Genomic DNA, 23,318 nt, shown 5'->3' with positions numbered 1-23,318 from the left:
AGACTTCTGTGATGCTGGAAGAGGGTCTATTTATTTTTTAACTGATGAAACAAAGTATAACCAGTATCACGGTCTGGTATTCTTCCAGCATTGTGAATACCAAACTGCTCAAGTTTAATTTTGATGCAGATGTGGCTGCTCTGTTAAGGTGAAGTAGAAGCCTGGACTGCTAAAAATTGCTGGGACATACCAGGGTAAGGATTGCTTGCATACACCCTGCACCCTCTCTGTCTATCCTAAGCATTTGCTGGTGGCTTCTGTCAGGGGCAAGCTCAGAGAATGCCAATAATAAGTGAAAGTTACCATGATGTTGCCTTCTGCAATTGCTGTTGTACTGCTGTGGTGTTCAGGCGCTTGTGTCTGAAGGCTCCTGCTGTGTTAATGGCTTACGGGATTTATAGGTCATGTGCTTTAGTCTAATTACTTTGAATACGCCATTATCTTAAAATACAAACTTTAAAATCTGTGGCAGGAACAGTTTTGTTTGTATAACGCCTGAATAGTGGTTCAGACTTTGGATTGAGATTTTATGTGCGACTGATAAAGCGTCAATAGCTGATGCTCTCTTTTGTAGCAAAGTGGAGCAGAGGGGAGAATATATGGAAAGTAGGATTGATTGTATTGAATGGAGGGAAGAAAGATTTGCATAGCTTCTGTGTTGGGATTTAATATCCACATATATCGTCAAGTAAGCATAGTGTAAATGTTCTCCAGGGCTTTATTATGCAAGACACCACTTATAGTTAAAGGTACAGAAGGACCCTTTCATATTAAAACTTCCTGTTCTTTTGATTTAGCAGCAGTTAAGTAAGGAAAGAAAGATTAAAGAGCAAGAAAAGTCTAAATAGGTTTCTGTTTCTGGAAACAGAGACTGCAAAACAGCTTTTCATGCAGGATATGAATTATGCTTATAAGTAAGAAGCAGTGTCTTTGCAAGCATAATACCTCAGAGCTGCTAGGGGAAGAATTCCATATGTAGAGATTTAGCCATGTTTGAAGTCTCAGTTCCTAATAGAAGAAAACATTCCTGAATACAGATATCTTAAAACAAAAAAAAAGAGAGAGGAAAAAGTAAATAGTTGGCAAGTTTTGAATGTAATATTTTCTTCTGTAGTTAGTGTATTTAGTTGTTAATTTCATAGATATTGTAGTAATCAATAAAAATGTTTATAGCCTGCAACAATTAGATCTGCAGAAAAAAACAAGGTTTTTATGCACTTCTTGCACTGAGATACTCTTTTAAGCCTGACAAATGTATGTGAACTATGTTAATCACAGAACAAGGGAGAAATACCCTCCCTCACTTAAAGTTAAATCAAAAACAGGTATTGAACAATGCTAATATATAAATCAAAGTGAAGGAAGAAACTATGACAGTAGAACTCTGAAGTTGATTACAGTAAGTCATTCACGTATCATCAAATTTTGGAAATTAAATTTTCTTCTTTCCTCCTTGAAAGTACTTAGTTCATATGAGATAAAGTTAATTGCCCAAGAGATTCACCTCAGGTTTGCATGCTACTTGGTCAGTTTGTCTAGAACTAAAGATACCAGCCAACACTATGATGCTTTTGTAAGCTGTCTTCTATTTTATTTCCAGGGATGGGCCTGGGTAGATTTGGCTTGTAAAGTGGTAATTCCCTAAATGCTACGGTGATGACTGCATCCCCTTTGAGAGATACAGCTGCAGATGATTAGCGCAGTATGTGTGGGAGCAGGTGGGGTTTGTCACAGGTGGGATGACAAAAAGGCTAGAGTTTGACTCACCCGACATTTGAAAGCGTACTAAAATGTTAAACGCGTTTTTTAACTCTCTTACCTGTATGAAGACAATACAGGTTGTATGGATTTCTCAAGGACCCATGAGTGCTTTTCAATTTCTATCCTCACATAACCAATTCTATTTTCAACACATAAATCTAACCTTTTAATATGAAGCAAGTGCATCTACTGTTTGATGGAAGAGGTGACAAAATATTGCTTGAAGATTAAAGATCACTGCCCCAGCATCACTAAGTGTTGCTTGCAATTTTTAAAGAAATTAATGTTCCCCCAACCATGAAAAGGGTGTTCATTAAAACACTTTTTTCATCATCATTAGCATGATCATAGATGAACCATTAACAAATTATCATATTTGTTTAATTACTTGAGAGAAATATATTTTCAATTTGAAATAGGATTAGCAAACTAATGAAAATAGTAGCTTTCTGCTTATATTGTATGGATAGGCATTACCCAATTTAATATCTTATCCAAAGATGATATTGACACAACTAAAACTTGTACAGACCTTTTTGTTCATGTTCTCCTTTCCCACCCTGCTGAGCAGGATAGATTTGATCTAACTTTATTCTGTTCTAACAAACTGGGTTGAAAGGATAGACATTACAGGGATTATACGGTAAGGATGGAATAGGCAGCAATGGCATCTAGCACCCTCTATGAAGGCTGAGGATGGAGAATATTGGGGGGGGGGCGGAGCTCCTCAGAAATTTTGGAGGAGGAAAAGTATTTCCAGACTGGGAGGCTGAAAATGGGTTTAACACAGTGTTTGTGAAGGGTACCAGTGAATTAGCAGCACCTTTTTGGGCAGATCATTGTTGGAAGAAATAGCATGGTCTTGGGCAGCAGTTCTTGGATCTGTAAGAGAAGCTGACACCAAGGAAATTCAAGGGTATGAACTGGTGAGGAGCAGAGCTTGCCTTGCCTCTGTGGTTTAAAGAAGGTGAGAACCTGTGTTAGTATGAATTACTTTCAGTGGGCTTTAAACAGCTGTTGTGGATTAGGTGCAGGGAAGTAGTGATGTGTAGGACTTTGTGTGTTTACGGCTGCGTTTGTATTTTGCTATGATGTACTTGTATGCATTTGCAAGCTGAAAACAGTTCATCTCGTAAGTGCATATAGTTTTGTTCATGAAGCTTCATTTTTGAGCAGATTGGAGTCTGGAGTACTTGTTGGTACACCTGAGTTGGTCTCAGGGTATAACCTGAAAGAATGAGAGTGTGAGTGCCAGTTTGTGGAATTTCTTCTGCTGGTTCAGCACACGGCAGGACCAGAACGTGTCCTTGCTGCAGATGGTTGGCACCTAACTCCAAGCAGTAAGAAGAGTCGAAACTTTTAGGAGCAATAAGAAAATCAACACACCAGTGTGTAATTTCCCTTATGTGATCTTTTAAGAAAGAGCTGCTGAAAGCAACTTGCTTTTCTTTAATTTTAAGTTCTGTTTTAGGCCTAATCTCATAATCTCCTTGTGGCAGGACATATATGTCAGTAAATAATACTGAATTAACTAAGAAACTCTTCTGTTTGCTTGTGATACAAGGGTGTGAAAAATAGTTCTTTGCTTGTTCCTGTGTTGTGTTGGTGGCTTTTTTTCCCTGCAAGTTGAAGCTGTCCTTCTGTGCTTTACTTCCCCAGCAGCAGCTTTGTGAATATTCTAGGCAGTATAGCCCTTTTGGCTTTTCAGTGCATAGAGAGAAAAAGAGAGCACAGGGCTTTGATTTTAAAATGAATTTTAAACTACAGATCTCCTTAAAGAGTACAGTGCATAGAAGCAAATAAAAACTAAGGATTTGGGGAATGCAGGAAAATGAAAATTAATGTCTTCTTTATCTACTTCTCGTATTTATTTTAGGTTTGTCAAAATGAAGAAAAGAACCATTCCACAGAAGAACTCAACAAGTCTGAAATCCAAGAGGAGCTGAAAAAGGCTAATAGCCTTCCTAGTTTGACTCCTGGAATAAAAACAGCAGATAAAGACAAGCAACCCCGAGAAGGTTTTTTTCAGTTTCTTGGAAGCTTATTTAATCTCACAACAAAATCTTCTTTGGTAGAATCTAAACAGTCTACCTTCCAAGATGAACCCAACAGATGTGAAAAGGATTTGCAGAACACAAATACTCCTATGGAGGACATGCATCCACAGCATCAAAAAAATGAAAAGCCTGTCTGTTCTACAGCTAGAATGAAAGAGGACTCTGTAAATAAAGATGACGTGATCCCAAATAACATTGGGAAAGATAGCTCAAAGGATCTGGAAAGAGGTCAAAAACGATCTGCAGATGTGCAAAAGTAAGTTTTATAACTTAATATTAAATTATTAAAAAGTGTGTGTGTGCAGAGAACTAAAGTGACTGAAGTTTTGTTGAATGGAGAACCAGTGACTGTCATTTCTAAGAATGAATGGAGTGTCTCTGACTCAACTTTGTGCAAAACTCTAATAGTAACAACCTTAAATAAATGGGGAGACATCAAATGCTACAAAATACAACTTAAAAAATGTTTTTCTAGAAATCTTCTGACCATGGATGATAAATCCACTGTAGATCCTTCTAAGCATGATGGGAGAAAAGATGTGGCATTTAGGAATACGTTCAGTATTGCAGACCTATTTAAAAGAAAAAAAAAGAAGAAAGAAAATACAAGCTTGTTTACATCCCTGTTGTGGGCTAAATAAAGGTTAAAAGGTTTCTCATTTTTATATTTAACTAGTTCTGTGTTTTTACTTCTGCAATTAAGGTTTCTGCATTCTTTAAATTATCTTTCCTGGTTTATTTGACTTGGCATTTTTTTTGCTTATTTATGTTGCTTCCCTTTGTTCTTAGGGTTTTTTGTGTAATGAAAAGAAGGTTATGTAAAATACTCAATTAGCCTAAGTATGGAACATCCTTAACAGTCCTGTAATATTTCCAAAAACGATTTCCAAAAAAAATTGGTGCCACAGGCACTGATGTGTGTTTGTGAGTAGAAAAGCTAAAATCTTGGCTGTGGTCCACACTGCATATTACAAAATTTTCTGACTCCAGTATAAACATAGATAATAGAATTCCAAAAGTATTTGTAGCAGTTAGGTTGAATATTTGACTATATGTGGGCTAGTACAGCTTCTGTTTGGGTTACATGTGTGTGTGTATGTGATACTTGTCCAATTTCTGATTGGTGCCTAGAATATGAACTTGCCCAAAGATGATGAGTCTGTAATTAATTTTTACTTGGGTTTTCATACTGCTCAGGATACGTATTTCAAATTTTAAACCAAAAGTAATGATTTGGGGTATTACTGCTACTGCGGTACTCCTATGGTTGGTGAAGGGAAAGTAAGTCATAGATTTCAGAACTGGCAGATGAACTGAGCGTAGAATACAATACTGTTTGTAATTTGTGATAACAGTGGTTGTGTTCTCTTGAGAACTCTTTGATTTTGATCTGATTGATTAGATGATCTTTAAGATCTCTTCCAACCCAATCTGTTTTATGATCCTATGATTGTGACAATCAACCAGTTTTTATGATGGATACTTAATGTACTAGCATACGTTGGACTGATACTTTTTCCAAAGTGCAAGTTGCAGCCCATGACCGCTTCACTGGTCTGTGTATAAGAGTTTCCCCTCCCTTTATTTGTTATCTGAAGAGGCCCAGGTGCATTATGCTATTCAGTCTAGTTTCTGAACAAACTGCTTTTCTTAAAAGGTGTTCAACAGGCTGGCTTCCTTCATCAGTCTCACTGCCGTTCACTGTTTTTGTAGTGAATTCTGGAAACCGAAGGCGAAGTTGCACGCTATAATGCCAGGGGCTGTGCAGATGCACAGTCAAAAAAAAGGCAATAGACATTAACAGCTCTTTCTCACTTTTTACTTCATTCTACATAGTTTCTTCCATATCATATTGCAACATACTTTCTGCTGTATTTTCTTCAGTGTTTGCTCTTTTTCTCATTCTCTCCACACACAGCTATTGATTGTATTATTCTCCTTATGGGGGCAATCTACTCTGTACCATTTTTACCTCATACATCTTGACAACAAAGTCAAATCTGCTTTTCTGCTGTACTCTTGTAATTTACCTTCAGACTCTTCTGTGTATTCGGATGACTATGAGCACTGGAGATTCAGCTGAAGGCCTAAAATGTGGTAAACTCAACATGGCAATGAGAGCCATCAAAGAAGGAGTAGATGAGAGGCAGTCATGGGCACCTCCGAAGAAGTCAGTCTTCTTCTTTTCTCCCAGCCCTGTGGATGATGCCATAAGGAGCTGGTGCATGTCTCTCCTTTCAGGTGGAGACCTCTTGCTTCTGCTGCCTTTTCAAAGTGTTTCAAAGTGTAAAGGAGATTTGTTTGACTTTCCTTTTTTTTTTTTTTTTCAATGCTTACAGGTCTGTGACTAGGAGCAGGGGAAGTGACAATGTGTTGAGATTCGGTTTTGCTTTCTGTTCTTTTTATACTGCTGCATTTGAGTAGATGTTCAGCACTAAGTAAAGAGGTGCTGGGCAGTCTGTATGCACAATTGAAAGGGTCAGATGGTCTCAGTCTTCAGAACGATGAGGATTTATACATATGGCATTAATAAAACTTGAAGAGTTCAGAAGGTATGGGTACTAGCTCACTGAAGTGACCTTGCTTTGTGCAAGTATTTTTTGAATTACACTGATTTTATTGAAATCAGAGTTGCAGTTGGCATTTTCAATCAAACATATCTTACATTGGCCTATATTGTTAGATAAGCTAGGCAAATCAGTGTAGGTTTTTCTCTGTGTAGTTTATGTGTCTCATAGTCAGGCAAGAATATAAAAATGTCTGTTATTGGTTTGAAGGTAGGAGTGAGTTGGTGTATATAGAAAACAAAGTTTTTCCCAGAAAATGACTCTTAAATGTAGCCATTATAAAATTGGAAAAGCATTAAAACAGTCATTTTCCTTTTAAACTTGTTCTCAAAAGTACAGTGTACATTCTGCCCTTTTTGGCTCAGTATACTAAAGAGTTAGACAATCTCTGTGCAACTTCTGTGTATGTTTTTCTCTGCCTGACTACACAATGTGAACTGTGTTTTTGAAGCAATTACTGCAGAGAAATTGAAACAACAATATGGAAGCAGAAGTTTGCACTGTTTACCTTTTAGAAAAGTTTGAATCAATAATACCTCTATTTTACTTTATGGAGGTGATTACGTCATTTTTGTTTTCTTATAGTTCATAGAAATTTAAAGGATGCAGAGCAGGGTTTTCTTCTCTTTAGTACTAGCTTCTTTACTAAATGTAAACTAACTAATCTTCATTTAGCATAGTTGAACTGTAAAAGCACTCCTGATTGCCTACAGGTGGCCTGATAGTTTTGTAGAAAGTACTAAGAAGTAGCTAGATGTGGGTGCTAAAAGCATATGAACAGAGATGGGGGGGAAAAATGTAGCACAAAGGAACAGGATGGTGTGTGGATACCATAAAGGAAAGTGGTGGTGTGAACATGGTCTTCTGCTAATCGCTTGAGGATCGGGCCCCAAAAGGCAGATGAGATATGTTAGTGAGCCATACATATTCAAAGGCATGATTGATTCCATTGATTGTTATGTTAAAATGTGCTTTTAACATTTATTGTAGTGAGAAGTTGAAATGCAGGGCTTTACAAATATTTCAGACCACTGCAAGCATGTATTATTGATCTTCTAACTGTTTCCTTTGTCATAAGGAACATTCTAAATGAATTTGTTAATTCTAAACTACTGTTAAATATTAAGTTAGAGGTTATCTCTGGTTAGAGAGGAGGCTACAACGATAAGTAAAAGAGGAACAGTTGTTAGATTGCGTAATCCCCATAAGAGTTGTCTGGTTTTGGTGTGTTTGGTTTTTTTTTTTAAAAAACTTTCGGAGCTTAATGCATACCAGGTAGTCTCAGAGCATCTACCCAGACAACTTTATTAACCTCATGTCCTTAAAGCATTATTTTGCAAAATACCAGGAAATCGGACTGCTCTGACCTGTAGACGGAGGTTATTTCTGCCCTCAGTGGGAGGCCTGGCCTTGGGTAGAGACTCAAGTTTCCAGGCCTGGATCCAAGCAGAGTGAAATTTGTGAACTCAATCTGTGGAATGTGTGTTTGTGAGGGATGAAACGTGTAGGCCGTGTTATTTGTCCATCACCCTGCCTGTCTGGCTCAGCGGTAATTGTACCTTCAGGGCTTCTGGTCCTTTAATCCAGGCAGCAGCATGTGGTAAAGGAGAAGCATAGAGCAGAAAACCATGATAAATTGGACAAAGTCTCTAGACAACAATTATTGTGGACAGTAATGTAATAATTGCAGCACTGAAGATAGGTGAAGAGAGTTGAGTTCTCTAAGTCTCCAGTTATTTCATCCATTAGTTTTCCAGTTGTGTGGGATGGTTTAAGGTTTCCTTGCCATTGAGAACTGAAGCAAGCAATTGGGCTTGCCCTGTTCTGTAGATGGTTCATGATGAAGGGGTGAGGTCAGTAAAATACAATGTTGAAATAGCACTCATTTGGCTGTCAGTAGGAAAAAGAAAGACAAGGAATGGGCTACTACATGTGGAAAAATCTTTAGTGTCTGCAGTGGTTGAGGGCTAAGTATAAAAGTGGAAAGTTCATGTTTAGTTTTAGCCTTTGCACTCCTTCTTAATGAAGTTAAAAAACAACCTTTAATTAACAAAATAAGCCCTAAAAGTAAAACCAATGAAAGAGTGGGGATGCACTTAATTTCTCACTACTGAAAGTCTCTATGAGAGAGTCTAAGATTTCATAACGTAGATAACGCAAAACATGGGTTTGCTCCCATCTTTCTTGCCTTTAATTAACAAGCAGCAATTTGTTTCAAAATTGAGGCTATTTCCCAAAGACCCCTGAAAATGGACTTCCTGCAGTAGGTACCTACCATGTTCTCAAGAATAGCAGTCAAGGTAATAGGCAGTACACTCTACAAGTGACTGAGAACATAACTCGTAACTCTAACAACTTATTTCTCTTTTTCCCAGGGGAAAAATAATAACTATAAATAAATAAATAAAATTAAAAAAAAAAATCTGATGGCCTAGATCTTCTCTGCTGACTGCTTGCCATTTGCCTATCTTCTCATACTTTTTTTTTTTTATAGCATTCATGAACAATAGTCGATGTTGTGTATAGTGAAATGCTTAACGATGTTTAACAATGCTTAACTTGTGAAATCGCATGGCTTGTTCTGGAGTTCAGTAAGAAGTCTTGTTGCATTGCTGAACATGATCGATGAGCTGAAAAGTTGTTGAAAACTCTAAATGTTTTGACTGTAAAATCCTGACCATTGGTTAAAATGCTAATACCCAAATTTAACAAAGTATTAAAGATTCTGACTTCTCCCTTCTGTTACGACCCCTGTGGGCTTGGAAGAGAGAGAGAATTTCCAACCCACAACTGCAAGGATTTCCTAACTGTAAGTAGAAGATGAGAGGGGGTGATTTCAAAAGCAGTGTTCAAAACAGTTTGCTTTTACACTTTGCACCCTACCAGGAGCCAAGTCCTCGTAATAGTTTAGCTAGAGCATTGCAAGCTATTTCATTCAGAAGGGGGGGTAGCCATGAGGAGAGACAAATTTGAGACAAGGTACAGATCTACTAGGTAATACGTTATTAAGTTTTGTGAGGGTTGGAGGTTTTTGGATTTTAAAGTCTAGAAAACCAGTTGATACACATATAATTGCATAGTGTTTCCATCTTAGTACTGTCAAAAAGGCTATCCTTTTATTTTGCTCTGTTAGAAATGCAGATGATAAAATCCTTCTGATAAATGTGGTTAACATGTCTCTTTCAGAGCTTGTCATTCACCTTTGTATTACTGGTCAGATGCAGTCTTGTGGTGACCTGAAAAAACAACCATTAATTTGCCTGATTGATTGTGTATTGTGGTTTTGGTTCAGTAAGTAGTAGCAGCATTCATCTTTCTCAATGGATGTGTTTGGCACAGAATCAAGAGTAAATGAACAGAAATGAAATCACTTAATTCCAAGCGATGGTCTCACCAGGTAACTCCTGAGGAATAATGTAGAAGAGTGGGGAAGCTAGTGAGGCATTTGCTGAAATCAAATCCATCTTGTGAACAGAGCCGTGTCCTTCTCTGTAATTGCCTAACCAGGACCTATTTTACACACAAGACCTGAACGTTTTAAACCACGAGTGTGCACACAGTATGACGGTTTCCATGCATCTTTGAAAGCATTTGTTGGAAGATCACAGTAAAAGGAAGAAAAGAGTGCTGTCCTAATTATTTTATTATAACGTACCTGCATAAAGGTTCCCATTGTATCGGCAAATACTTCCCTGATGCAATTTGCTTCACAGAGACCTGGGGTAGCACAAGGAGGAGTGAGGGGCAGAGGTAGTGGTGGGGAGATGGGGAGGGAGGGAGGAGAGGGACATGGGAATTGCTCTTCCCATGGCTTTCTGGCTTCTGCCTCCAGAAACCAAAGGTGAAAGTGCAGCATTGTTCGGTTGCTGGTGCTCAGATGGGCAAAGAGTGGCTGCTAGAGCAACTTGTTGCCCCTCAAGAGGGGAATAAACAATGTGGGAGAGCTCTGCCCTTCTAGGACAGCCAAATGGGGCCTAAAATGGATTTAGAAGACTCCTGGGGAAGGATCAGGCTGGTGACATCCTACCACTAATTCTCGTGGTGGTCAATTGCGGAGGGAGACCTCTAGCAGTGGCCGGAGGGGTATACCCAAGCTCCTGTGGAAGGACTTAGCATTCAGTGAAGTAACAGAGGGCTTCGTTTTTCTTAAATATTTTCTTCCAGAAGCACCTCTGTGCACACCATAGTTGACCAAGCTATCCACAGACTCTTGAATTTCAATGGGAGCCAAAGCCTCTGTGGGTGAACTGTGGGTGAGCTTGTGAAGACGAGGGCTGTGCTGGGGTTTAGCAACCCATTGCAGGAGCCGGCTGGGTTGGTGCTGGGACTCTGCGGTGGAGGAAACGCGGGCCCAGGCCTCACTGCCAGGAGCTTCCCGGCCCACAGCTGGGATGTGGGCCAGAGGAAAGGTGGCTGCTGGCACCGAAACACAGACCTGTGCCTTTTTGAAGGATGAAAGCTTCTAGTTTAAGAGTAATTCATAACAGATGCACGATGCAAAATTCAGCTAAATTAATTAAGCTGAAAATTAACTCTACGATGTTTTTTTTTCCACTAATTCTTTTTTTTTTTTTTTTTTGGGCTAATGAGCTTTGCAATGTAGTAATTTAATACAGTCTGTTTCTTAGAAATTTTACCGTGAAGTTTGGGAGTTCTTTGTACCTGCAGTGTAATTGTTCAGGCTTTGGCCTTTATTTGCCATTAAGGGCTTATTCCTCACACCTTCATCTTTACTGTTGTTGGGGTAGCAAGTAGCATCGGAGGGGTGATACCGCTAGGTTCCTGCTTTAAGCAGGCAGATGGGCTGCTAGAATGCAAAGTTATCTTTGGTCACCTATTCACAGTGAGCCTGTGTGATGTTCAGAGACAGTTGCTAGTGTAATCTCCTGCTGATGTATCTGCTTGACTTCTGCTCACGTCGGTGTATGTGAAAGGGATGAATAATCTCTCTGTGTCAGGCACCTTGAAGTCAAACAGGTCCAAAGCTGCACTCTTGCTTGAGAGTTGAGGGACGTCCTACCTTTAATTCCTCATCAAGTGTGAGGAGAGGCTAGAAGGACTGGCTTCCTTCAGCCCGAGGAAGAGAAGGCCAAGGGGACACCTTGCTCACCTCAGCTGTCTCATAGGGAGCCTCAGAGGAGATGAAGGCAGACTCCTCTCAGAGATGTGCACTCTTGGGAGGAGAGGCAACAGGAACTTGAAATATTCTGATACTGGTACTGGGAAACACATAGTTACTGTGAGGGGAGTCATGTACCATGGGGTATGTGCACAGGCTTCCTATCCCAAAGACATCCTCAGAGGCAGCACAACAAGGACCCAGGCACCCTGATCTCATTGCTCTGAGTGGGTATTAAGGTAGATGGTCTCCTATGGCCCTTCCCAGCCTCTCCTGTGGATCTGTGCCTGGAGACGTGCTCATCCCTGCTCCCTAGAAAAGGCAGGTCTTGAGCACCTGCGTATCTGACTGCCTGGCAGAGGGGGAGCTGGTTGAACGATGTGAGTTGTGGGAGGCAAGGGTGGCACACAGGCACATATGCATGCATACGTCCCACAGCTATGGGGCAGAAGAGGCTGCCACTGATGGGTACTGGGGAAAGAGGGTAGTGAGGTTCTGGGAGTGATCCCAGACCCTTTGTGCTGTTCTGGATCTTGCAGCTGCTGGTGTTGGGTAAGCTTAGGGCTGTCCTTTCTTCCTTCAGACTGCGGAGTACAGCTTCTTGCCCAGACGGGGAAGGTAAGCAAGAAACAGTACCATGAGAAGCCAGGGAAAGGGAAAACATTCCTTCCAAGGTCACGGAGACAACATTTGTTTTTATTTAAATTGTCTTTGACTCTTAATTGTCCTTATGGAACATTAGCTTTGTAATCTCCTGCAAAATCAACTGCGTGCAAATCACGGTGTTCAAACCAAACTTTTGACCTTTAAGAGTATACAAATGTGAAGTCCCAGGACACTAGGTGTTTCAAACTTCAGATTTAAGTCATGAAGCTATCCCCTCTGGCTAAAAAATCATTTTCTTTGATCTAAGTTGTGTATGGCAACTTTTCAGTTAGCCCACAGTGGCTTTTTTTCAATAAGACTTTTATTTTTTCCATTTATAAAGATCTGACATGACTGTAGAAATAGTTAGCTGAATAAGTTGGAGTCAACCAGAAGGTCAGAGGACCTTAACATAATTTTTAAAAAGTAGTCAGTTAAGCAAGAAGTAGGAAAAAATAAATGGAAAAATTTTAAATAAACAATAGCATAATTATAAAATAATTAGGGAGGGGTAGACAGGAACCACAGGAGACATACTGGTTTAGAGCAGTGGATTTCAGCCTGTAGCCTGCAGACCTTTCTTGTGTAGGAGCTACTTCTGAGGGGTCCATGAAAGGAAATGAGGAAAAACATGCACTTGTAAGCTTGAAAAAATGGGAGACGTCTGGACTGGAGAGAGCATATCTGGTGTGAGGTATGAGGGGGAAAAAATGGCTGTTGCATGCCTTGGGAAAGCCAAGTGTTGTGTGCTGCCGAAACAGGCCAGCCAGCAATGGCCAGAATCACAGAATTGTAGGGGTTGGAAGGGACCTCAAAAGATCATCGAGTCCAACCCCCTGCCAAAGTAGGTTCCCTAGAGCAGGTTGCCCAGGTAGGCATCCAGATGGGCCTTGAATATCTCCAGAGAAGGGGACTCCACAACCTCCCTGGGCAGCCTGTTCCAGTGCTCCGTCACCCTCACTGTGAAGAAGTTCTTTCGTATATTGGTGCAGAACTTCCTGTGCCCCCTTCAATATGCTCATTCTTCAGCACTGGTGAGCCCAAAACTCAGCCATGGTGCTGGCTGCAAGGGCTTTGTAGCATGGATGTCAGGCTGTGCAAATGAAGCTATGCTGCCTGGGGATCTGAGGTGCTGTATCCATGTAGTGCTGTGTCTTACTGAGAGATCTTCCTGGCTCTATTTGAAAATAGTCTTGGGGTGTCTGCTTTCTGCTTTGTTGCATGGTACAAATATGAGGGTCACCAGTTTAATGACATACACTTGAAAAAGATGCAACCAATGTAATCTATATGGATGCACTGAGATGAGGCATTCAGGGTAGTGAAATTCCTCCTGCTTCAGGGTTTCAAAACCAACAAGCTTGTTTTATAGCGAATGACGCTTTTGAGGCAAGTTGCACAAGATGTCTGTTATATGAGATGTGCCAGAAAATGTACCCCTCCCCTCCTTGAGTTAGCTCCCCTTGAACTTAGTATTTCTCTTCCATAATAGAAGAAATCTCTACAAGCAGCTGCTTTTGACAAATGTAACGTAACTCATGGTGACATCTTCTCTTGTTGCTGTCAGAGTCTTCTGTGAAACAGAGTTTTGGCTTTATAGGGAATTGAATAGCTTCCTATTAAGAAGGGAAAGAAGGAATCTCACAGTATGTGACGGGTGACAGAACTACAGGCTAGGTTTTGTGTATAATCAGGCTTTCATATGTGCCCTCATCTGAATTGGAAAAAACAATTTGCAAAGAGTTTCTAAGGTAAGTTCTGAAATGATGTATTCTTTTGATGATCAGAAATGAATTGTTACTTTAAATGTCTGTGGAACAAGTCCCTAGTGGCATTTTAAAGCAATTTTGCATGACAGAGCCTGCTTCTTAATGTGTTTCATAAGACTTAAAGCAAGATTTAGAGCAAGCCAACTGAGTTGCAACTGCCACGTAGGAGCATAGGATTTCATTTTTTAAACATCTTGTTGCATGTGAACATTCAGATTGCAAATGCTCCTGTGCGCTCTAAAAAATAAACGCGGTAGGAATAAAAGGTCCATTGACAAAATTGTTACAATATGCTGAGCAGCAAATTCTCGCTGAAAGGTCAGGGATCCCTAAGTTGCCATGTCTGCAAAGGAGAGGTTGGTTCCTTTTTAAAACAGCATCCAGTGCAGAAACTCTTGGAAGAGGCAGGTCTGCAGGAAAACAGAGCTGTACGGCAGGAGACGCTGGCAGAGGCTGACCACGGGATGAGGCTGTGCAGGATGAAGCGGTGCTGTAGCCACTGCTGGTCAGGATTGGGTTTGTACACGGAGCTCCGTAGGGCACATTGCTCTGAGTCTTCCTCAGACTTCAACTACAATTCAGTCAATCAGATCATAAAATCCCCTCAGAAGACAAATAGAAAGCAAAAAGAATTAGGAGAAATGATAAAAGGCGTGTGATAGGCAAGAAGGAAGTTCTGTGTACACTTGTTTTGCCTGACCACATGGAATAAATGATAGAACCCCTAACTGGGATCTGTAGCTCAGGTCAATATAAAATATAGTGCCCTTTCATGCTGGGTTCTCCTTTTCATCCCTCTGTAGGCAGTCTTGTCTAAAATTAACCTATTCATCTCATTTCTGGATGGTTTCAATTTAAGAATTGCTGAGTTCATGGGTGAAGTTGAAGGCAAAGCTGGGTGTGGGAGACAGACAAAGGTATTTTCCAGGTTTGTGTCAGAGCACTATGTTTATAGATAGATTCTGAATTCTTCACACTGCATATCAGACAAAATACCAACTGCAGAATGAAAGACACACAGTAAAAATTCATTGTCATTGAGCAGTTTATTCAAAATAATGCTGTGTTTGTTGTGGAAATGAGTGTTCAGTACATTGCAATACCATTTAACAAGCTCACTTTAAATATGTATCATTATGGTTTTCCTTTTCAAGAATTCATAAAACTTGTTTGGAGAATTGGTGCAAGCCCATGTTCTGTTTGTTTTCTTCAAAGAAATTTTATCTGGATTCTGGACTGTTGTGGACTGACTTTTATGTTTGAGGTTGACCAAAGTATGGGAGAAGCGATGGTTGGATATATATATATTTTTTTTAACCTTGTGGTTTAATAGTGGTTATTTAAAGCATTTTGACTCCATTGCAACTTAACTGAAATGGGAGAAGATACACAGTAAGGTTAATTCTGAGCGAGGACATCATCCGGTCTTACTTCCTTCAAACTTATTTTATTATGGCTATGTCTGTTTTGATGCTGAGTAAATATAGTATACTATAGAACTCAACAATTCCTTCCCCTAAGATTTTTAGGATATCTGGAGCTTTGAAAAATATTTTTCTAATATACAAGAAAGTTTTCTATAAGGATGTGGAAAACAGTATAACTTTTAAATATATAAAAAAAGCTTTATACATGTATAAAGGAAGCTTTATATATATATATATATATATAAAGAAAACAAAACAAAAGAAAACCCTAGTCTTTTATTTTTTCTCTACTACCCTTTTTCCAAATGTATTTTGTTTTCTTCCAAGCAGAAATATGTATGCTTGTTTTAAGAGATGAGATTGCTGAAAATAGCAACTTAAATGGTGTGTGTGATGTTTAGCAGCTACCACTGCTGGAATCTCTGGAAACCAGACTAGTGGTATAGAAGACTAAATGCATCTAGCTTTGCAAATGCTTAGGAGACATGGTGTTTATATATTACTTTCCTGTAAATTCTATACTGAGATTCTGTTGTAGCCCTCATTGGGGATTATAGTATATTTAATCCCCAAGAGAATTTCATTTTCCAGTTCTCACCATGTCTAAATTCCCATATTTCAGGTATTTTGCCATTAGCCCAAATAAACCTAGCACTTAATAAATGAGTGTTTATAACTCTGTTTTAATGTTTATGAATATGAATAATTTTGCTTTGAGTTTACCTGTACTCTTTGCATGTGCAAATATTGCACAAGGAGGGAGTTTGCCTGTGATTTTAAATAATACTGAGTTACCCCTTCAAAATAAAAGCATAATGGAAATAAAAATCTGGGTGTCTAAAAGCTTGACAGAGAAAAGATTCTATTTTATATGCATAAAACCACTCCTTTTTTATATTCTTCTGTACCTATAATGAGAATACATATTCAAAATCCATGCAGACAATATTTGAAGTTATGGTTGCTCATTGATACTCAAATAAACAAAATTATTTATTTCGTAGTTCACTTTTCCATAGTGAATTCGTGTACTATATCATGCTTAAATTACTTGTCTTCAATTCTCTAGCTATAATAACTTCTCAGTAAAAATGAACTAATGGTAAGCTGCAAAGAATTTCTGAACATGCTATTAAGACACTTTTTGGCTATTTTCGTATTAGGAATCAAAATCTTAGCTAACTCTGTTTTTCAAGAGACTCTTCTAAATGGCAATTTCCTAGGTAGGTGAACTGCCACTTCCAGCCAGCATGTTCGTAGATGTAGGATCAGACTTGATAAGTGTTTGAAAGGTTCTGTTCTTAGTTTAGGTGGGAGCTAAAGCAAAATAGAATTTAAGAACAGTCTGTGAGTGTCTGCTTTGCTCGAAGGTGAAGAGCTGGTGTGTTCACGTACATATCGTCACTGCCCTATTTTTGCAGGAATTCTTTAAACAACAAAAAGGGGGGGAAGGAGAGAAGCATTAGAAAGGAAGGTAAGCATTTATTATGTCAGCTAATTTTAAGAAAGAAGAAAAACTTTCTTCAGACAGTTCTTCAGAAGCTGCTTAAGAAAATTAAAATTGACAGGCTCTGAATTTATCCTTAGACTATCAGAAAGGGCAGTGAAAGATCAGGGTCATAGTTTTTCTATGGTGATTTTTTGTTGTTATTTTTTTGCATTACAGTAGGGTTTTTTGACGGTGGTGTGTTTGTTTTGGTGGTTTGTTTTGTGTTTTGTTTTTTTTTTTGGGGGGGGATAATTGTTTGCTTGCTATTAAATGTAAGATAAATGACTAGGTCTACCAATTACTTGTCACATTTCTAGGCATCTCATATTGATATTTCTTCAAGTATTTATGGAGTCTTCATTTTTACCTGATCTGCCTTCACTCTCTTTTCTTACTGCCCGGTGGTCCAGAAAGCATCCACTGTTGTATACTTTCTTTTCTCCGTGTATTTTGCTTCCTCTGGCCTTGCTCTTTACCAATGAATTGGAAGCCTAGGTAAAAAAAAAAATCAATTTTCAATTAAATATTTTAATAAGTGTTATTAGTATAATAAGTACAGTATTTTTTCAGTATTAAAGTATATTCCTGTTCTAGTAGGATATAACATCTTCACAGAAGTATGCCTTTTTATGTCATTGCAAATGTTGACTTGCAGTTTCTTTTATAAATAATAATGCCATTGTCCAGTAGAAAGCAAATGACGGAAGCTGTTTACAGCAATATCTAGTTCTTGTTTATAGTTCATTGGTTTTTTTCAGTAAAAGACAGTATATGTATTGTTTGTCACAGAAATCCATATTTAGGAAGAGCAAAAAAAGCAGGAAAGCAGTGTTGCGTGCAGTCTACAGTTTATGTTAGTCTTTGGAGGAAAATAGTAATGTTACATCATCTACAGTTTGTGTTAACCTCCATTATTATCACACTAGCTATTTGTGTATTCTGTCTTATGTTGATAATGATGCTCCTTGTTACAGGAAGACACAACAGAAACCACAAGCACCCGCAGTCACTTATGCTACATATCGAGGTTCTGCAAGGATTAGGCAGCTAATGAAGAATCAATCAGAAACAGCTGAAAAAGGAGAAGAAAGTACTGAGAATGGAAATGCTTCAATGGTCAAAGAAAATGGAGAAATGCAACCAACCGTCTCTCCAAAATTAGGACACTTAATAAAAGAAAATGGAGAACTTGAGGATAAAGATCATAAAGATGATGTCATCGTAAATTCTTCTGAAGTTAAAATAGAATTGAAAAAGTCTGGTAAAACTCAGCATTGCTTGGGTAGCAACAGGCATGAAATAACTTCAAATGCCTCAGCTTCACCTACTGAATCATGTGATGAAGTAGACTTAAGACATACACCAGCTTTAGAAGCAACAAAAGTTAAGAGGGCATATTCACTAGATTCATTATTGTCATCTAGTAGAGACAGTGAGATCCTAACCAATTCCACTTCTCAAATTAGCAGTTCCCTTAAAATGGGTTCTGTGGACAAGTTCATTGGAAAAGAGGATGGTCTGCTGAGAGAAGCAGAAGTTCTGTTTCAAATGGACAAAAATGCCACTTCTAACTCTGATAAAGAAATTCATTGTAGTAAAGAATCTGATAAGGAGTCCACCAAAAAAATACAAGATGATTGTTTACAGTCACCCAAATCAAATAAGACAGTCAATGAAGAACTACAAGCAAGCAAGGGAGAATATTGCTGTAATCATCAAACGAATAACCACTCAGAGCTAACATCAGATGTCCAGGAGCTTCATTCCAGTACCACTACTCTTCAGCAGCCAGCAGATCAGTGTACAGATAGTGCAAATAAAGATAGTGATCCAAGAAAAAGCAATGCACAGAAAATTGTGGCAGCTGCAGAAAGAGAACAAAATCCCCAGAGCTTTCTTGCTACTATTCCTTTACCTTTTAATGAACAAATAACCACTTCACTTAGCATGGAGTCCAGAGGAGAAAAGTGCATAGTCACGGGTAATCTGACTGCTTCAGTGTTATCTATTAAAAGTGATAAAGACATAGTCATGGACCAGGGGACTAGTAATGAAGAACTGAATGAGTTAGGGAAACCAACGCAGGTAGTAAATGAACACCAATTAATCCTTGCAGAGAATTCTAAGGATACTGCCACACAACAGCCTGGTTTACCTTGTCTAGAAAAAATGAAGGTTTCATCTGAGGTTGCAGTAGATAATTTTGCCGATGTATTGTCATGCATACATGGGTGTGAAAATGTGAAATCTAACTTTGATGAGATGACAGCACCTCTCTCTGTTACTTTTGAGTCTTCTTCTGAAACTGGAGGCTGTTGCTCAGCTCCTCTTCATCCTAGTTGCAAGTCTGAAAATAAAACTATAGTGAAAAGAGGAGTTGGTTTAAAAGATGTGAGAGACACTGTTTCTCTTCCTGATCATGAATGTGAAAAGAACAAATCCTTTGAGCCTGTAGATACGAGCCTCTCAGAAAATTCAGCTCCTGTGCATGACCTTGGTACTGTTTCCCTTAAAACTGTGCAAGATATTCCTGCAAAAGCATTAGTTATACTTACAGAAGACAACACAGGAAAGCCTGCACCTTGCCCTTTAGTCAACATTGACAGGACAGACAATCCTACTCCTGCTGCTTCTAAAATCAATGAGGCTGGTATGAATGAGGTGACTGTTGTTCCTTCTGAATCTAAGGATTACATTTCTGAAATTTCCTCTCCTATTTATAAATCACAAGAAAAAAATCTGGAGGATTCTCGTTCTGCCTTAAGAAATGGAGGAAGACCTCTGACCAACCATTCCACTGTAATCACTGAAAAAGATGTTGATGTAGACATCATTTCTGCATCTTCACCTAGTTCTGAAGATAGGCATATTAGTATTTCTTCCAGGAATGAAAACAGTAATAAGCATAGGATATCATCCACAATGCTTTATTCTTCATCTGACAACCAAGGAGAAATCCATTCTCCTTCCACTAATTTTGAAAATGGCCAGATTGCTAGATGCTCTGCTGCTTCTGAACAGGAGGGTTGTGTTCTTCTGGGTGCCGAATCTAGGAGAATAATCCCTGAGGACAGAATGACCGAGACATCACTTTGCTCAGAAGACCCAAGGGCTTCATGCCCAGTTGTTTCTCTGGAACCTGAGTTTACCCCAGCTGTGCTCCACCATTTTGGTGCTGAAGTAGATACGTGGGATTTTTGCATCCCCAGGCCCACTTCACCTACTCAGGGATCCAAAGAAGCCTCAAACCTTTCTATTTCTGCCTTGGAAACATTGGGCATTGCTCAGAAGAACAGTAATTCCTCTCTTCTCAAAGCTGTTGATGGAGCAGAGGAAGTATCCTCTGCACAGCAGGCTGACAGCTGCGTCTTGGTAGAGACAATGCCATCACCCATATGTCCTTTGAAAACTTTGGAAACGGCATCTGATTCAGTGCACACTGAGAAGGTGTGCAGAAATACTGTGGAGAAGGTGAATCTTTGTAACCACATGTCTAGTATCTCAGAATCCCTATCTGAAAGAGATGACCAAACAGCTGCTGCACCTACAGAGTCAAATGAGCTCTGTTTTGAGAAAGTATGGAAAGATACTTATGGGAGGGGAGGAGAATACACTAAATTCCAAGATGCTGCTCTTTTGTTTAAGAAAGCTGAGGAAATAGTGGACTCAGTTTTACACTTGGCTATAGAGGAAATAATAGCAAAACAAGCTGTTGGTGTCTGCCACGTTTGTGGGAGCAAGGATAGTTTAATAAATACAGATATTCTAAATGATCAGAAAACTGGAACCGTGCAGCTGGAAGCAGAAGAAATCCAGTCAGCTCTGCATTCATTGAAACATTTCAACGAGAGCAGTAGAGGAGGCTCCTATTCACTAATGGGGAATGAAACATATGATACAAATAATCAAGATGAAAAGACACCGTCTTACATCCCTGATAAAATTGACCTACATAGTGCACTAACATTAAAAGCAAAAGAAATAATTGATGAAGTTATTAACTCAGCCAAACAAAAGCTAATATCCAGTCAGGGGCAACGCAGTGATAGTAAAAGGCATTCTGAAAAGGTTAAGCCTAAAACTGAGGCTGAAACTCCAAAGATTTTAAACCTAGATAGTAATTTATCTGCCAGAACACAGGACATAATCAAAGAACCAACAGCTAAGGTGGAAACTCAGAACATAAGTACAAACTGTGAAAAGGCAGATTGCTCAGATCTTCCTGTGGTTCCAAGTAGTATGGAAAACAGCGCAGATTGGCCCCAAAGAGGTGAAAAGATACTGAATAATGCATTTACGTGTCAAACAAATGGATTTCTACCTACTGGTAGTTCGGCACAGCCAGAATCAACCCCAATGATACTAGCAAAAGAGGAACATGATAAAAAGGTTCATGAACATCTGGCTGCAGCAGAGATGTGTGGTAACGCTGGGTTATCAGCTGCTAGTAGAAAATCTGATGTGTCTTTACATTTAATGACCAGAGATGCTGCTGTGACTGAGGAGATGCTTCTGCCATTGCAGATAAAAGATTCATGCAATAATACTGATGTGCCAGAATACACAGTGCAGCCAACTGTAGATGTTAATTTGCTGTCTTTTATGCCTGATGAAGCAAGTACCAGCATGCAGAGTGAATCCAAAGACAAAAGAAGTCGTCAGGGTTCTCTGGAAAGCAGTGCAGAGGACAATCCGGATGAACACTGTGGAAGAGAGGCTGCAGAAGTATTTGCACAAGTAAAAGCAACCTTAGAAGATTCAAAGGTAGTGGAGAATAAAGAGGAACTAGCACAAGGAGCAAGTGAGACAATACTGTTTAATATTGGATTACAGACACAGTTCATTGCATCTGAATTGCCTGTTACTGGAGAGCACAGTGAAGGGAAACACTGCTTCAAGACAGTCTTTGCCCAAAACAATGAGAATCCGAAAGAGGTACAAATGAAGGATCAAGATATGCAGAGAAATGATCAGCTTGAAGAAAATGGTCTGGACTGCAGCGAAGACATGAAGGAATCGATGGGTCTTTCAGGCTCTTCTCCACTAATTGAGCAGTGGGAAAACAGTTCTTTTACTATCATTTATGAAGGTGCCCTTCAAACTGAGAACAAGTCTGTCTCAACTGAAGATTTGGAAACTAGCTCTCTTTCTTCTTCTGATCTGCCTTTGGATAGTACAGATCATCTAGCATGTGAAAGAGCAAAAAATAAACATGAGCCAGCCTATCTTTATGGAAAGGATATCAAGTTGAAAGAAGCAACAGAGAGCCGTAGCTCAGAGTCATTTCTGAGTGTGGAGGCTAAGCGCTATAGAATATACCCTTTCTCTTTGTCTCCCATATATGAAGATGACAGCCCCCAAGAAGACCTGCTGTCCACAGACATGTCACCAGAAGGCCATCCTAGTGGAATATCTAAAGATAACACCGACCATGCTTCTGTGCTATCCCTTCTCCAGTCAGTTTCTGAGCGCTTACAGTTTACCTCTCAATTCAGTAAAGAGGAGGAGGAGGGAATGGAGGATGAGGATGAGGAAGAATCATCGTATGAAGGAGACGTACATGATGTTGAGAGAGAAGAGCAAAGTCTTTCCAGTGAGTGGACAGGGAATTTAAAAACAACCCTTCAGTCAAATGACCAAAATATATATCCATTTCCTGAACGATCACTGTTTCTCTCAAAAGAACAACTTAACTCTAAGGAGCAACCAGAACTGGTTGAAGATGAGGCTTCTCCTAGACAAACATATTGTAAGCCAGTTTCACAGAAAGCTGATGCTGCTCTAAAGCATGCTCCTACAAGTGTGTATTACCAGTATTTGAAATCTGCCACCAATTACTACTCTGAGAAGGGAACCAGATTTGGAAGCATTCTCCAGGATATGTTGCAGCCAAAGATTCACTGGTCCCAAGATCACACCATGACAAAACTGGGAGAATTGTCAACGGTAAGATGTCATGTCAGATATTAATAAACAAAGTGATTAGGCCAGATTCAAAATTTATGTCTTGCTTCTTCCTCCTTCAGCCCCTCACTTTTTAAGATTAATTAGGCTGTTTAAGATCAGAGACTCAAAAAAAAAAAAAAAAAGTCTTCTGATAGAATCATTGAAAAAACATGGTATTCTTGGTTCACACAGATCAAAGTAGCCTCTAATTGTAAAAGAGAAGGTGTGAACAGAAAATATAATGGGAAAATATGCATAATGGCAAGTTTGTATAATAGCATAACAGACTTGACCATGTTAAAGATATTTCAGTCTGAAAATCATGGAACTGCCCTTTGTATGAATACTGTTATTTCATTTCTTCCACGTTTTGTGATTAGTAGAGCTGTGTTTTCCAAAAAATATAATTACCTGCTTACTGAATTGTTTGATTCTTTCATCACATAGTCTTCTGTAAATTGTAGCTCTGTTAACAAGTAATATACCTGCTTCTGTAGGTTGGCATTCGTTTTTTAGTTTATTTAGAGCAATGGCAGGT

At 39.2% G+C, this 23,318-nt stretch overlaps 1 protein-coding gene across 3 annotated transcripts in view; it reads left to right on the top strand.

The window, feature by feature from the left end:
- CRYBG3 (crystallin beta-gamma domain containing 3) overlaps nucleotides 1–23,318 on the top strand; it is a 96,159-nt gene that overhangs the window by 23,430 nt on the left and 49,411 nt on the right. For all 3 annotated transcript variants that reach the window (XM_040567763.1, XM_040567772.1, XM_040567781.1), the window contains exons 3-4: nucleotides 3,638–4,074; nucleotides 17,809–22,780. In XM_040567763.1, coding sequence (XP_040423697.1) covers nucleotides 3,638–4,074; nucleotides 17,809–22,780 — 5,409 coding nt within the window. The remainder of the gene's footprint in view (nucleotides 1–3,637; nucleotides 4,075–17,808; nucleotides 22,781–23,318) is intronic.

This window comes from Cygnus olor, chromosome 1, assembly GCF_009769625.2.
Source record: "Cygnus olor isolate bCygOlo1 chromosome 1, bCygOlo1.pri.v2, whole genome shotgun sequence".
Lineage (NCBI taxonomy): Eukaryota > Metazoa > Chordata > Aves > Anseriformes > Anatidae > Cygnus > Cygnus olor.
The sequence above is the reverse complement of the archived record's forward strand: the minus strand, read 5'-3'. Positions and strand labels throughout refer to the sequence as shown.